The sequence below is a fragment of the Anser anser genome, assembly GCF_964211835.1.
Source record: "Anser anser genome assembly, chromosome: 1".
NCBI lineage: Eukaryota > Metazoa > Chordata > Aves > Anseriformes > Anatidae > Anser > Anser anser.
In genome coordinates this window covers 32,959,446-32,977,018 of record NC_139720.1, presented here as the reverse complement: position 1 = coordinate 32,977,018, position 17,573 = coordinate 32,959,446, and the positions used below count along the sequence as shown (strand labels likewise).

At 39.2% G+C, this 17,573-nt stretch overlaps 1 protein-coding gene across 5 annotated transcripts in view; it reads right to left on the bottom strand.

The window, feature by feature from the left end:
- TMEM117 (transmembrane protein 117) overlaps positions 1–17,573 on the bottom strand; it is a 218,338-nt gene that overhangs the window by 36,304 nt on the left and 164,461 nt on the right. For all 5 annotated transcript variants that reach the window (XM_083850210.1, XM_083850211.1, XM_083850209.1 and 2 more), the window contains exon 6: positions 7,303–7,462. In XM_083850210.1, the coding sequence (XP_083706336.1) occupies positions 7,303–7,462 (160 nt within the window). The remainder of the gene's footprint in view (positions 1–7,302; positions 7,463–17,573) is intronic.

The following is a 17,573-nucleotide window of genomic DNA, read 5'->3' as shown; positions in this document are numbered from 1 at the left end:
ACAAGCACAGAATGAAAACACTGCAGCATAAACCAGACAGCTCATTAAAAAGGCAGGGTGTGTACTGTGCAATCACGGACAAACAGACGCCCACCTTTTCTAAGAGGTGAATGATTTTACTTATCATTTTCTTAGTCCCAGAGTAACTGAAAGATCTGAAGAAATAGATTAGACTTTATAATGAGGTCTGGGAAGGGGTCAAAGGAATGTTTCAGGGATGTTCAAAGGGAATTTACACACCCGCCAGGATCTTGAAAATATTTCAATGGAAACTTCTGGGTTATAATTACACAAAACAGTGCAGCACTTTCCCCATCTCCTCATCACCCTTTTACATAAGCACTGCATACATTCACATCAAAGGTGTTTCCTCTTCAAAATAAAAGTAGTGTATTTAAAATGCAATATATTATTCTTCAGTCTACAAATACAGTACATTTCCATTAGTTTTGCTTTGTCCACAGAAAATGGTAACATAAAGAAGCGGATGGGAAGAGGTATGGAGGTTTCGTGCACAGGTAACTCTGAGACTGCTTTGGTATGTATTCATGTGCCTGCCAAGAAAGGGACAGCTTCACTCGCTGGGACTCCATTTTTAGTTGCTGTTCCTGAGCAGTCAAATAGACCATTTCTGGTCCACGAACTTGTCCCTGGCAGTACAGGATAGCCAGGAAATAAACCACTCCCTTGATACCAGTTACAGAGAGAAGATACAGGAAAGCTAAGAGGAAACAGAAGTCTGATGGGGAGAAAGAGAAGCTCAGGAGAGCTGCGTCCAAAACAAAAAGAAGCAATACTTGACCACCCCAAAAACCACTGACTCTCAGCGAAATAAAACAAAGCACTTTGGGACCAAGAAATTCAATGCAGATATAAATGTAAGACTAGCAACTGTGGAGGCATATTCAGGAACAGCATCATTTCTAGGATAAGCAAGGCCTTTGTCTGAACCAGCAGAAAGAAATGTCATGGTGCCAACGACGCCATGAGAAATGTTATCATCTCTGTTGGACGGTGCTTAGGAATGTACTCAGATCTGTCACTTGAACTTGTATTAAGTGTAAACAAAGTAAATCTGTAGATTAAGAGTTGTTCCCATCTAGTCCTAATTCACTTTCATTTTTCATGGCTATTTTTGAATATTTTATATCATTGATACTAAAGAATATTTGCACGATCCAAAGAATGATGAGGATGTAGAAAGGACATAAGAAGAGGGGGAAGTCTTTCCTATGCAGGAGACTTTGCAGGACGGAAACTGTGACTTTCTGCAGAAAGGATGCTCTCACAATTACCCCGCATCAACTTGTCCCCTTTTCTTTCCCCGCAGGCCATGAGAGGTAAAGCACTGTAGACCCAGCCCTCACCACAGGGGTCTTCAGCAAAAATTGCCCGATTAGCTCAATATAAATTGTTTAAAATACTCACCCATTTTTGTAATGCTGTTTGACAGGCATGTCTAAAATTGGCTAGTGAAAAACAGCGTACTCTGAGTGGAATGAAACACTCTACGTAATATCAGAAAAAAACAGTTCAAGGTATATGGCTATATGGCTCCTCTCTGTGAAATCCTGCTACCTGGCAATAGCTAGAGATTCCAGTAAAGGAACTTGATCTGCTGTTAGTTTTATCAAAGGTAAATTTCCATCTATCCTGGCTCCTTTGAAACACCTGCCATTGGTCACCTGCCCTTCTGTCTTGATTACTGCCTTGAAAGGGCAAGTAGTAAATGAATAGAAAACATAATGATGTACAAATTGTTTGGTAACTTCACTAACACAGAAGTTTTCTTATGGGTTTTGATTTTTATTTTATTTCTGTGTTTGCAAATGTTACAAACCCCAGCACAGGTATGAAGGAAACTACTCAGATATCCAAGTACTCACTTCAGAAGTTTTCATAATGAATGGGAGACATTTAGAGGACCCTTGCAGAAACCAGCTCCAACCAAACAGCATGTAAATTGAGAAAGAAACATATTGAAGGCAGGCTGACAAAAGGGTTAATCTTTTTTTCTGAGCTGTTCATTCAAAGTTTGTTAACTTCTGTGTGAACAAACTATTGGTCGGTAGTTTTTGCTGTTGCTTGTTAGGAAAAAAGGAAATTTATATATCACTCTTGAATCAAATGTACAGCTGGGAGGATCTATTTTGACAGGAATGACAAATTATTTTGTTCATCTTGTTTTGTCTATGAACACAAAATCATATATTGCTTAGCTGCTTCAAAGAAAGCCTACTATACCTATGTATTCTGTTTAAAGTGTAAATCAGTACTCTCCTCTCATTTGCAAAAATGTAAATTAATTCTGTCAAATTTCTGAGTGTAAAGCCAGTTAAAAGTTACAAACAAATTAGGTTTGCAAAGTTAAATAGATTTTCTAAAACCAAAACCAAAACCAAAAAATCCTCTAAAAGTCAAGTGTTACCCAGTTTGTGTAGACAAGACTATTTCTGCTTTATTTGAGGAAGTTATACCTCTTTGTATGCACTCGATGTTGTTTGTGTTTTTAAATGTACTCACATTGCACTAGATTTTAATCAAAACATCTTGTCCACCAGTGTAAAAATAGGATAACTTGAAATAAATGGATCTGTCCCTGCTTTATACATCTGTTAACAAGAACAGTGTCTGTTCCATTTTGCTGCTAAAGTTTCTGTGTTAAACAAACATATACAATACATAATTAACATTACAAAGTAGATAAATTAACGACTTCTTTTTTATGGAAATAAAGAACTAGGAGAAAAAAACAACAAAAACACCAACAACAAACAACAACAAAAAAACACAAAGAAGAGCTTAAGGACTGTTTTTCTTCTGCTAACCTTCTAATTCTCTTATTAATACTCTACCAAAGATAGAAGACCAGATGTTCTGCAGGAAAACAAAACACAATAAAACACAACAAAACTGACAGGCTACCCATGAAATATGTTGCTTTTTAAGTGCAGTAGCTAGGAGGGGTCTACAGCTACATGTTCCAGTAATTTACATACAAAAATATTATGAAAAATGCATTTGGAAATGGGTTATTATTATTATTTTTTTCCATCTGCTGATATGCTAACACCACATAAGGAGAGATCCAGCACCAATCATAAGAAATGTTATTAATTACCCAGCTCTCTTTGACCTTACTTTCTTTAAAGTCATCCAGAAGGGCAAAAATCTATTCTCCCTATTCACAACTTTATTCCCATTCAGTATTAATGGGATTACGTTGCTAGTCTGGTTTTGGATGCAGAAGTAAGAGATTTCTCAAAGAATCATAGCCATAAGAAGTGCCTGGCTTATTCTTAGGTAGATTTTAGATCACTTAGACATTGCATTTGACTGTACTGTCAGACAAAAAGTTGCAGTAAATCATAAGAATGGCAAGAATTTACACTACAGGATTTACACTACACTACAATGTGCAGCTCCACAGAGATGCTGAAAAACTCTATGATCTTTCAGAAGTCTGAAAAAAACTATAAACGCTCACAAAAGACACTATGGGAATGAAACAATCCATCACCCCTGGACCCACGAGATTTAATAATCCAGCCAGCGCAGGCTCTTACCCATTAGCAAACTCACTAAGAAAAATGGCACTAGAAAAAACAAAACAAAACAACAACAACCACAAGGTAGTACATAGGCTATTGCATGATCTGCTGTCTACTTGCTCAGATGTGGAATGTAGGATTATAGATTCATTTTTCATACTCGCTCTTTTAGTTAACAGCTTTTCCATTACATATGGATGTAAAAAATGTTTTTTTTTTCCTTAAAATAGTAAAAGTTCTAATACATGATAATAGCATTATTACATATCCAGCTTTAATATGCATGGTCTTGCACTCGGTCTGAAACTAAGGCTGAAAATATAATGATGCCCCTGTACAGCAGTGAATGCTATACGTGCCAGAAATATACAGACATTGGTGTCTCAGCATCTCAATGATCAGGGCACGCACAATTCAACACGTGAATATGCCTCTCCTTCATCACTTTCATACTGTGGAAAATAAAATTAATAAATAAAAACAAACTTGTAGGGCTATTTCTGTCTTACTACAAGCAAACACATCCCTTAAAACTGATGCTCAGCTGCACTGGACTGAATTTGATCTGTTGTTTCTCTGAGAGAAAATATGCAATCTATTTTAAAAAAGCAGTCTTTGTCTTTTCATTGGACAAAACATCCTGGCAACCAGGACTGGAATGGAGACCACAGCACTGCTTCTCAAACACCCTAGAATGTGTATTATCTCTGATATGCTGTCCTAGACCCTGTGAAACTTTCACACTGCAGCCAGCCAGCAGTGGGAGAAGTGGTGATCACCCTACCTGTGAAAGTCAGAACAGTCTGAAGGTCTCCTGAAAAAAACACTAGCAAAAAAAAAAAAAAAGGTTCCCTTTGACCAGCTGTGAAAATAGCTGAGAAGGAGCCTTGCAGATCTGCAGCTCTGGACTGAAGCCATGCCACCCTCACGACATTTCTTCTGCATCTGGCTTAAGGGATGGTTCTTCTGAGCTTGTCATGTTGGGTCTGCACGTCCTTGGTGGAGGGAAACTTGCACTTCTAGGGCCTGTGGCATCTCAGGCTACTGTAGATGTTTACAGGCACTTCAGCTATACTTCAATCTGTCCATCGACTATAAAGACACACTGATTAAAATGAGGTGAAGATGTGTACACAGCAGACATCTAAAACAGGTAGTCAAGGTCCTTTTTCTTTGTTCCAAGGAGGGTGGATATGAAGTGACGTGTCACAGCAAGATCGGCAGAAGAAATGGGAACATGGCCTGAGTCAAAAGCTAGGCACATTGTCCATGAGGTCCTGTTGTAGTCCTGCAGCCTTCTCTATGATTCATTTTCTAAGGTTGCTTTAATATCTTTATTGTCATAACTTTCACATTTACATTTCAGTCACAAGTCTCTGCCTTCTCTGTATCTCATCTGTGCTCGTCTCCCTGACTTGTCCCCTGAATATCCCATTTATCACTCAGACTGAAGGAGCCTTTCCACATTAAAAGGAGAGTGAGGCTGGGAGGCAGACAGAGTTTGTTGCAGGATGGAAACCAAAGGTAAAAAGTGCATGTACCCTTAAGCATCACTCATGTATAACTGTCTGTACAAGGTTCATCTGTCTGTGTTCTCTTCACTTGTCTGCCTGGCTTATGTCTAATTGAAAAAAAAAAAGTAGCCCTTCAGGGCAGGGACAACTTGGTCCTTTATTTTTATTTTTGTTTGTTTATGCTGTACAGGGGACCTAGATAAATATCAAATGCTAATGATACTAAGCAGGCAAAGCTGTCCCCTCTACAGTTATGTGATTATTTTTCACAGCATTGAGAATGGATTTCCAAATTCCATTGGTTTTCTCTTGCTGCTAAACTGTCACATTTACAGTATTAATGCTACCATTCAAATTGACAGAAAATGTTTGTACTCAAAAGCTAGATGAAAATTCATTTGTGATTTTGGTTAACATAGCCTCAAACAGAAATTGTACCACTTAATGCCAAGAATATATTTTTTTTGGAGGGGTGCAGGGAGAGGAGCTAATTTTACCGGTTTGCTGTTAAAGCTCAGTAAGTCTGAAAAATATCTGGAAACAGACAACACTATAAAACAGAATTTCTGGAAATGTTTAATTCTAAAGCATGCTTCTGTCAAAGGATCATGATCCTGATCATTTTCACTTGTGATTTAATACTCTGCTGTCTCAACCTGACTTTATTGCAGAACTGCAATGATGCTAGAACTACACTGTAAATAAACATGCCAACTTCGTTGCGCGTTCCAAATAAATAACTTTAAATAAATAAATAAGTCCATCCCACAATCATCAGTCAAAAATGCAATTAAAAAGAACCTCTCACTTTGTTGTTGTAAAAATATGAAATAGTACTCAGGACAGGCTGTATCAAATAAAATTCCCTATATTCAGCAACTCCAAGGTTGAAGTAGTGGAACTTCACTTTTCAAAGTCAGAAGGATGACTTAATAATTATTTGGTATCAAGACAAGTCTGTTTCTCTACATGGCATACAATATCAAATTCAGTACGGCTTGATACATCATGCATTTTCATTCACGCTTTCATTACAGCACTATGAAGTACAATCATTTATTATACATTCCCTTGAACCTTTATGAAAGAGCAAACAAAATGTAAAATACAGAGGGAGAGAAAAGAAAGCAGCAGAAAACTAGAAACTGAAACTGAATTCCATTTCCCACCCTTGCTGCCCTAACCATGAACATCAGCGAGTGCTGAACGATGGTGGACACTGGGAAATAAAACTGAACTGTAGGACTTTCTATAGCTGTAATGTCCTAGCACAGCGGTGATAAATTCTGAGTGCCACCACAGTGTCACCTCTATGATAATCACTCAAGCAATAGATATCTCATTAAAGAGAACTAAGTGTCTCAGAAACGGTCTTTACTGGCAGGGTTAGGTAATAATACACTGGAGAGAAAGGACCCATCAGTTCTCAAATTCTTTGCTAAACTTCAGTTTAACAGTCTAACGTGCGCAGAGTTTAACAGTCTAACGTGCCCAGGACTAATAGCAAAAGTCACTCAGGTCCTTGACATTCCTTTTCCTTGCTTCGGCCCAAATGACCCAATTCTTCACAAGACATCGGGTGAGTTACTCACACAAGGCTCAGACCACAGACAAATGCACGGGGTAGGGCACAGCATCGTATGAAGGAAGTTTCTGGCCACATAATTGTGACCCAGATTTCTTTTTTAACAGCTAGATTCAAAGGAGTAGACATCGTGCAGACTACAGGGAATTATCTCCCTCGCTACCCGCACTGTCAGAAGACACTACAGTACAAGTACCTGCCATCCAAGAAAATAAAGAAATGTTCTAGTGAAAGTGGAAAGTAGAATCTTAATAGCAAATATTAATATTTATCTATTAAAATGCTATAATGAATGTATACCTAATACTGTAAATACTTGAAATGTGGAAGTATTTCTTGGGCCATATTTCTCTCACCCTCCTAAAAAAAAGCTTTGAATTTACACAACAACTAACTTCTGTTTCTTTTTCTAATTTGGGAAGTTCCTATCTGGTAATCTAAGAAAAGAAAATCGACAATGTTTTCACAATAAAAGGCCAACAGGTTTTTTGAAAGTCACTAAGAATGATGCTATAAAATGCCTCCACTAACACTGATTGCTAACAAAACATTCATTTGACTTCCTGTAGTCTTAGCAAGACACCTTTTGCTCTAGTGGAAATAGAGGAGTAGGCAGCCTCAGCAGCTTGAATGGAACATTAGGAGAGCGTACCTGCATGACAATAAGAAGGTCAAACACCAAGATGAAAGAAGCCAAGAATGCTCTTGAGACCTCATCACTTGGCAGAAATCCACGATTCAGCTTGTCCCAGCTGATCCAGTCAGTAGTGATGACAAGCACAACTACAGAGGTCAGGGTAAATAGAACCGTCCTGTAAGGGAAAAAAAATAGTTCAGAGAGAATAGGATAGTAATGAAGATACATCATTCTATTTTATCTATCTTCTAGCGGTCAGCTAGTGCTTTATCAGTACTTTTGCACCGATGAAAAGAGATTGAAGAAAACTAAGTGTACAAACAAATCATGTAATTCAAAATAGGAAGGCAGTCAGCTCTTCCCTTAGTAAAAAGAAATTTAGTAGCTAGCACTAAACATGTTGCAAAATTAGGGTGGAATATATCACTCCTGTTCTTCGTTCCACATTTCTCATTTATGATGCAAACCAATTAAGTAAAATAAAATACAATTAAGCTATAATAATGTACCAAAGACCGTATAATCTATGCCAAATCCAAATGAACAATTTGAGGGAACATTTCCTGAGGCACTAAGGACATTAGCACCTAGGAAATTTTTTTCTCAGCAGTAGGAACTATAGGACACTAATTGTGACAGCTGATTATTATATAAAAACACATCTGCATGAAAGAAATTTTCATTGCACTAAATTAATCTTTAGTATGTTCTGTAGGTTGTAGAAAGATTTCACTTTGCATCTCCTAGGATGTCCTTTGCACAAGTTTTCGACACATCTTACAGCATTTCTGAGAAGTCAGTGAAGAGTGAATTACAAAAGCAATAATGCCTGCATATGAATGATATGAGAATTCCAGAAGACACATTTGACTACTTCATGCAATTCTGTGATAGGGTATTTACATAAAAATCTTTCTGAGCTATCCTCCCCAAATAGTTCTGCACCATTTCCAGCAGCACTTTGGTGGTATCTTTCAGCCAGCAGTGATAACTGATTGAATTCCTGGCTCCATGGAAGCAGGAATATTTAGCTGGTAATTTGAGGGGGAGCAAGGCTTCTCCCAGTAGCTGGAGCTGCCAGCAGACCCATGCTATAATAGAGGCATATCAACATCTGAGTGCATACACAGAGCTAAGTAATTGTGGCAGTATGGAGTTTGTTCTACAGCAATAAAGTCTCATTTTCTTCAGCTACCGAAGGCTGTAAACCAACGTGAAGAATATTTCCTATGACACTTCTAAACAGGACAAATACTCAGCAGAGTAAAAGAAAAATCTGCAAACCAGTAGTCACAGGCTACCAGTCTGCAGGCATTCAGTCTCGGCTCTGTCTGTGTAGGAAGAAAAACAAAACACAACCACAAAAACAAACAAACAAACAAAAAACTAACAAGCACATAAGCAGTAATGTACACATTTGGACTTGTAAACATCGTTCTTCTGTGGCATGATGGGCTGTCTTTCTTTACCATATGAGACACAAAAGGACCTGATTGTTGCTACCTTTACCTTTGCACATTTGTTTTTATTCTTAATAAATCAATTCAGTTATATTCAACACTGTGGTTGGCACCGTAACAGTATCCCTTGAGTGCATTACCAGCACCCAAGCCAGAAACAAAAATGAATGAGGCGTATTAGACTTAATTAGACATAAGCAATATTCAAGCCTGCTTATTCCCAAAATATATGCCTTGCTACCACCTCACCTGTCAGTACCTGAAACTGACAGACTTTTCTACAGGCTCCGCTTTGACACATGTGGAGATTAATGCTCTCGTGTGAAACAAGAAGGGACTGCTCTCCAGAAAGAGCACAGTCCTCAGAGCTTCCCTGCTGACCAGTGGAGACTGCTCTGGCTGCTGGGTGCAATGATTTTCCTTGTCCTCATTCTGCAGAACTCACGTCTCCCAGAGCACAGGTAGTTTAGAAATGTAATTGAAGGCTGCATATTTTGCCATGGGAACCATATACCCAGAAGTTATGCTCAACACTATTCTGCTTCAGTCCTCTTGAATTATGCATCTGCGTTTTGGAGCCAGAGTTCAAAGCATATAAGGTCAGGCTTTGGCATGTATGCAAGCAAAGGCAGGCAGATTTTTATGCATGCTTCATCAGCATGCATGCAAAGACCAGCGTGTGTGCTCAAGCCCTGATTTCCTTGAGGAAATGCATATGCACTTAAAAAACTGCTTTGTTATTAGTTCTGAAATGTCAAATAGGAGGGAAGGGAGCAGAAAATGGGCTGCTAATAGAATAAGAAAATGTGAGACCAATAAAAATGGACAGAAATAGATATTTGACATGGTTGCATTAAGCAGCATAATTAGCACTCGGTTGTATTTTTGACCTATGTTACTGGAACAGAGCAAAATATTCAATAAATGTTTTTGGAGTTATTATAAACCAAGTTTCTCTGGGTTAGAGTTCGCTTCACTTCTAGCACTTCCCCAGTGTCTTGGGGATTCAGAGAAGAAGCTGAGTTTAACTTGACTTGTATCAGATGACACCGACATGAAGTACTTTGCAATATTTAGGCCAGTGCAGTTTGTCCTTTACTTTGCAATGCACATCGCTGGGAGCTGCATCATCACATCAGTCACGGCACTGCTGGCAGGACATCTCTGCCTCCTGCTTACAAAAGGGCTGTGGGGGGAAAGGTAAGAGAGGACTGTCTCTTCTCCCTACCAGACATTAAGAAATGCAACTTCTTTCTCCACAGAGGAAATGCTCTCACATATTTCACTTCTATGTCCAGTTTGCTGCACTGAATGACTGTGTGCCCTGGGCACCTGTTCAGTTGTGATAACACCTGTTTTACAGCCTAGCCCATACTCTTCAGGATGCAAGGTTACTCTGAAGAATAAAAATAAACAATGTCTGCAAAAAATACTGTCCGAGCCAGTTGCATACCGAGAAGTAAAAATTATTAGGTAGATCTAGAAAAGTCAGTACTACGGTTACCACCGCTAGTGATGATCTAAAGTCCCTGGTTCTGGACTGAACTGAGGGAAAACCTGAAGACAGAAGCTTGAGCAGGTTTTTGTCACTGGCTGCAGACAGTCCCTCACAGCACACAGGTCAACCTCAAAGTCTGTCATGCAGGAATGCCATTTCTGGTTGAGAAGTGCCATGACACTGCATTTTCCTCTACAGTAGAAAATGGGGCATCTTTGACTTTGGACAGTCCAATAGGCATGTTTACTGCACTGAAGGCAGTCCTGCATATTCTCTGCTGCCTCTGGGACATATCAGTCCAGAATTATTTCTGATATGTCCGTAAATTTCATGGCATGCTCATGGAGCATTCACTGGGCTTCCTTGCTATGAGAAGATAGACTTCATGTGTTCACCTAGATAAAGGCTTCCCAAACCCTGTGCACATTAGGCTGGCATGCGGTGCACTGCACAGCTGCTGCTAAAGGAACTCTGCTAACAGGATAATCAAGGGAAGCAGCGTGCTTTGCTTCACTGTGTACATCCATACATACCTACATTGCCCAAAATGAGACCAGCTGAGGCCAGCATGCTTTCCCTAGAAAATATAATCAGAGTAGTGTGTATGTGGGTGAGCAGGGCTGTGCAGACAATAACCTAAAGTTAAAACACCAGGGCTACCTTCCTCCACTCTCCAAAATATTGAGGATAGTGTAAGATTTCCTAAAAATCTCTCCCAGGAGTCTAAGATAAATCCAAAATGTTCAGTTAAAGAAAGCAAAACACTCAACCCCCAGTGCAGTGAGTAATCCAACCACAGTGCAGCGAGGACCTAAATTTTCTTGTGGGATCCGTTGCCAGAGTCTTTCCCCAATAGATGTTTCCATTCCTGCTCTCTGGGCTACTTCGTGGGTGGCATCACCCAAGAGTGGCAAAACTAATGACTTTTCCTGTTGCCTCCAGGCAGGCATGGCTTGTTTCCACTTGGGAAACAAGGGGTGGGGACAACCTGTGATACGTAGCTTTGTGGGATACCAGGAGCAGGAGCCGTCATGTTGCACACTGGGTCTAACTGTGTTAACAAGTTACCTCCTGAAGGAGTTTTTGTAAACTCAGCCTGGCGCTGCAGATACTCAGGACCCTGCAAACTTCCTTACAAAGTTGTTTTGTACTCAGCTCTCTGCAGATATTGTCCTTGCTGTGGTAGACCGGTCCATAACTCTTCTCCTTTTGCCTTGCACCAACACCGTCCTGAGCTTATGAACTGCAAGTTCTTTGTGAATGGGATGAGCTCAGATTTGTTTGTGGGGAAAACAAACAGCCTTTTATTCCTGGGCTCTGCAATGCAGTCGTTGGTCTCCAAATGCATAACTGCATTCAGATACATCAGTAATTCTCCAAATCCAAAACTAGAAAGAAATGAAGACCTTCTCCCATCAGCATCAAGCAGTTTGGGAACTCCACTTGAAAGAGAGTGTCAGGAAACATCACAAGCTAGACCGTGTGGTTTAGCATGCTGAATGCCTGTCATACTGGGGGCTGCAGACTGGCTGCCCAGAGAACTCTCCCTGCTGCCCTCTGAAACACCCCTGGAGCCACCCCATTACTTAGCAGTCCTTGAAAGAGCACCACGTGCCAGAGCAGCAGATGGACTCAGAAACACAAAGGTGGGCTCTGGAGGAAGAGCTGTGGGAGACAGCCAGAATGGGGGAGGAAGGGAATACACACGCTTGGCAATCTACTATAGCCAATGTTCAGTGCTGATGCAAACCTAAGACTTTCTGGCTTTATGTCAGGGGGAGGGAGGGGCACATCACTTAGTTTTATTTTAATTCCAAAATAACAGTGCTGCCACCAGCATTACTGGTAAAAGGCCTCCCTGACGACATCTGTAAACTGCCCATGCAAGTGCACATTTTCTATTCACTCAGTAACACTATGAGCCATGACAAATGCAATTCAGACTGGAAGACTGGCTCGCCTGTGATGCTTCATTAGCTCAGTATGCAAAGCATGAAGATGCTGATGATCCCAGAAGTCTTCGCTGAGGGAGGACACAAAATGCCGTGGTGATCTTAGGTCTGGCTGCTTGGGGACACTCTTCCATTGTTTTGCACGTCCTGCCTACGACACCAGGAACTCTCTGCTCACAGCACATCCCCTCCAGAGCTATGTCAGAAGTGCCACTGACTCTATGCAGACACATCTTCAGGAAACAGCAACCTTTTTGTCTGGGTTATTTATCTGTACTGAGGTGAATACTGAACAAAACAGCATTTGTGCACGGGAAAATGAAGACAAGCTAAGAGATATATACAAGCTCATAAAACATTGAATGTTGGAAACAAGAACTGCTTTCACTCTGAGCCTCCTGATTCTTCATGTCAAAATCAGCAGGACAAAGGGTACCACTGAAAAAAAATTCTGGTCTATGATGGGACCTCATTTCTCAAACTGTCACATAGTGAAAGCAAAGCTTTTCAATGCTCAGGTATCAAATACAATTCTTTGCCCAGCCATACATAAGGGAAAGATAATGCTACCTTCAATTTAGCAGCACCTTTGAGCTGCTCTTTGTTAGAGCTATTTAGAATTTTCTTCTGTCTTGCATGACCCTCTGCCAAATCTTTTAGGAAGCTGCAGCTTTGATGATCAGATAGCAAGAGTTCTGCTAAGATCGACTGAAGAGATGAAAGGAAAACTTTGACTATTTTCCTCATCTTTATTTTGTCTTTTCCAAGAGGCAAAAAGCAGTATCTTGCCCTTTGACCACACCTTTTCCAGAAAAAAACAAAAGAAGCCTGTGCCGAGTCAAAAGCAGCTCTTAGATTTATATGATATACTACTGTGAGAGGTTTTCATGACATTTTGTCCCATGATTTCCACTAAGCTGGGTTACTTAGAAGTTGCTAAACATAGTTAATAGGAATTCCAGATATTGCTTAGTACTATGTACATTTGGAACAGAAAGATACATTAATAACAAAAAATAGATCTTAAATTCTATATTTGTTATTGTTCATTAAGGAAATGAGAATACATAATTAATAAAAATATATAATATACATGTGAACTTACTAAATAAAGGAAATTAGCCAGCATATATTCTGGGTATATTTAAAAGCCTAAATAAAACCACCTAGCAGTTAGTCAGCATTTATCAAAACTTTCAGCTTCAGATGGTGTGTAGGAAACAGAAAAGCAATTCTAATCAATGTTTTATAAATTGCTATTTACGTTTTCAGTTGTGGTGGTTTATAATGTCAATTTTTCATGAATCTGCCAAAATAGTTTAAAACACCTTCTGAAAATGGATATATGAAGGGAAGAACAAATTTTACTGCTCTTGATATTTAAAAGTGCTTTCCAGTCCTCAGGAAAGAAAGATCATCCATCAAGCTAAATACTTTCCATAATTTTTAATCTGAGAATCAGCGCTGGCCAAACATACTGTCCCACAGTGTACAATAACTATAAAGAACAATGCTACTGCAGATGTTCATACGCAAATGCCAACACTTTTTATTTCACTTGTTTTAATTAGGAAGGGTTCTGTTATTAAATCTGTCAAAAATAGCAACTCTAAACCCATTTAAAATAAAATATTTAGTCTGCCTGTTACTTGGTGTCAGCACCACTTCTACAAATAAGCGAGTGGAAGGGACAGATGCTCTGCTGGTGAAAAGCGTCTGGGTTCTCTGGAGCAGCATGGATTTGAGACTCCAGCTGGCTACTGCTCTCCTGCCCTGGACACAGCAATGCTTGGAATGGAGAGAGAGCAGGGACTTGAGAGCTCTGCCTGGACCAGCAACTCTTGCAGTGCACCGATGTAGTGCAATACCACGGAGTGAAACACTTGGTGCTGAGCGACTGATACTCACAGTGCACTTGTCTTGTGGGCTGAACTGAGCACTGGGTCCTCACCAGAGAGCAGGTGCCACTTCAGGGGACAAGCATGTGATAGAGACATGGAACGACAATGCTGCCAGAGTTCAGACCTCCACATACTTCGTGGTATGATTCACATAATCACAGAATCACACAACTGTAGGGGTTGGAAGGGACCTCAAGAGATCATCAGGTCCAACCCCCCTGCCAAAGCAGGTTCCCTAGAGCAGGTTGCCCAGATAGGCACAGGCATAAGTAGGAGGGACAAAGTGTATTAAAGTTGATTATCAAAAAGACCTAATTACCAAAAGTTAAATACCAATTACAATAAAACAGTGGTTAATTCAAACTTTGAATTGCATTATCTTTTTTAAAAAATCTGTAGTAGTGCCTGGAAGTGCTAACTTCCATCCTACAGCAGGGTGTAATGGATAAGTACAAGCATTTGCCAGTAACTGGCAGTTCTAAATTATCAGTTCTGAAGTTGTCAATGCTGAAGTACTTTTCATTTTGGATAGGAAACAACAAAAGGAAGACTACGTTAGGACTGGCTCATAAATGCTTATTAACAGTGGACACTATATTTTGAGAGCCTTACATTTCCGATAAAGTCTTCTAGTCTATGTTTGCAGTTGCTCTGCCTGGTGAGCTGAAGAAACTGGACAACACAGAGTATATGGGACACTTTGTATATGCCAAATATATATACTGGAATTGTTTACTCTGCATTTTTATACATTCATTATACTTAGAAAAATGAAAAAGATTTTGGTGAATACAAGCAGTGCTAGTTCATTTTTTCCAATTATATCTGTTTGTCAAAGAAAGGATATTCCTCTACTGAACACCTTGCTCTGCTTCTGTCCTTAGACTGTGACAGTTGCAAATTTATTACAGTGTATCAATGCGATTCCAGAGCTATTTGGGATGTTTGTACAAAGATTTGTATAAAGTCTGAAATTACATTTATGTTAATGCACAGAGGAAGCATTTTGCTATGTTTCATGTAATAAAGTGAATAAGATTAGGTAATGTAATCACACGGTGAAATATTAGAATTCTAGACAGCATCATTTTTTATTATAGGTAGAAGCATCTTTGAGTTTCCTTTTGCCACACCATTAATTTACTAAAATGAAAGTGTTATCTATTTCAAACACCAGCTCATTTAAATTAAATTCATCAGCCATAAGCTTTAGGTTTCAAATGCCATTTCCTATCTGTGACACAGAAAAGGAAAAACAGTTTAAGAAGGTTCATGGTCTTGCTTCTGAAAAACATTTTCAATCAACACCTATCATATGCAAGGTAGTATAGGATTCATGGGAGTTTTATCCTGGGAACTCTGTTCCATGTTCAGCTTCCCAAGTTAGAAGTTAATTGTCTAATTCCAGTAGGAAGCATTTTGAAAACAAACAGGCAAATAAACAAACAAACAAAACCACAAAACTGTTCTACATAAGGTAAGAGGAAGCCATTTTTCTGGTTTACTTTCAGATGGATACATCACAATCTATCAACAGATTGGAGTTGGAAAACTGGATCAAGAAACAACAAAGATTATTTTCAATGTGTCAAATATTCTCAGAGCATCAAACACCTTAGGAAAGACTTGTCTGGAACTTTTTCTCAGGCAAGGGCAGTTCATCAATACAGAAAATTTTCCTGTGAAAGAGCTGACTTCTGTAACGTGAGGTAAGCTATGTCAGAAAGGAGCATGACTCCTGCACCCGACTGCACTCAAGGAGCCAGGAGGTAGGGCACCATCCCAGTTCCAAGAGGTGAGGCAAGCTGGCCAGAGGCAAATACCTGTCCTGTGGGATTCAAACCAAGCATTTGAATGTCAGTATTAAAAAGCCAGCTGAATGCTATAATAACCAGGCTTTTGGATTCTACATGGTATTACTTGTTCAGTCTCTCTAGCTGGAGCTTCTTAACTTTGTATAAAAAGCTAAACAGTATAACTGTCTGGACACCAATTGCCCATACTCTAATTAAGTGTCTTAAGGATGAGTTATTACATCTTTCCTTTACGTTATTTTCAGCTCCTGGTATGAGTGAGGTAAAGACTTAATGTTCACCTTGGGGAGAAGACATAGGATCATGTTCCAAAACATGTGGAACACAGAATTTGGCTGTTTCCAGCATTCCCAGCAAATGTCATAGGTTATGAGTAATAACATTCTTGGTGACCTTTTCTCAGTTATCATAAAATACTTAGTAAAGTTTTCATTTCATTGCAATGTAAAATGGCAAAAAGCTTTTGAAATGAAAAAAAAACCAAACAAACAAATGAAAAAAACAACACAACTTTTTTAAAGTTAGAAGACAACTTCTATTTCCGATGAATTAAGATGGTAAGTCAAATGCTATTCTAAAAGCCTAAAATTATTTTTTTCTGATCTATAGCAGGATACACCCCCAAAACTCCATGGCTTTCCAGTGTTCAAACGTTATTCAATATGAGTTTTAAAAACAAACACAAGCATAAGTTTGGATTTAACTCCACATTTTCAAGCCTATCAGTGCTCTGGGGTATTTGGACTTCCAGATAGTTGATTTATGAAAAACTGATTGACTTTCAAATGGTGCTAAAGACCCAATTAACACCATGCAAATAAGAAAAGTGATAAAAATCAATGAATTAGTAGATCTATTGTTTAATAAATAAATAAGTTTATTCATTAAATTTATTATTCATCCAATTCTGGGGTTCCCAGTACAAGAAAGATATAGGTCTCTTCAAGAGCTTCTAGAGGAGGGCCACAAAAGTGATGTGAGAGCTGGAAGATTTTCCTGCGAAGAAAGGCTGACAGAGTTGGGGTTGTTCAGCCTGGAGAAGAAAATGTTCCAGGGAGACCTTTCCAGGAGAGATCTCCAGGGAGATCTTTCAATACATAGAGTAGGTTTTTAAGAAAGATGGAGGAAGACTTTTTACCAGGGTCCCTAATGACAGGAAAAGGGGTAACAGTTTTTAAACTGAAAGAGGGTAGCTTCAGATTACATATAAGGAAGAAATTTTTCATGAGGGTGGTGAGGCACTGGGACAGGTTGACCAGAGAAGCTGTGGATGCCCCATCCCTGAAAGTATTCCAAGTTGGGTGGATGGGCTTTGAGCAACCTGGTCTAGAGAAAGATGTTCCTGCTCATGGCAGAGTGTTTAAAGTAGATAATCTTTAAAGGTCTCTTCCAACCCAAACCATTCTATGATGCTATGATTACTTTGTATTATAATAACACATTACTGAATTTATGGAATTGTTTTGTTCACAATTTATTAGATAATTAACAAAAATTTAGCCTTTGTCAGAGTTTTACTACACAGAAAACACTCTGAATCTGTCTTCTACATATAATTTGGGATATTATAAACTCATATTACTTTCCTGCACTTAAATTCCTCATTTTCTTCCCCCAACTCACTAGTGAAGTCTGCTGCATTTCATTTAGTGCTACGTGAG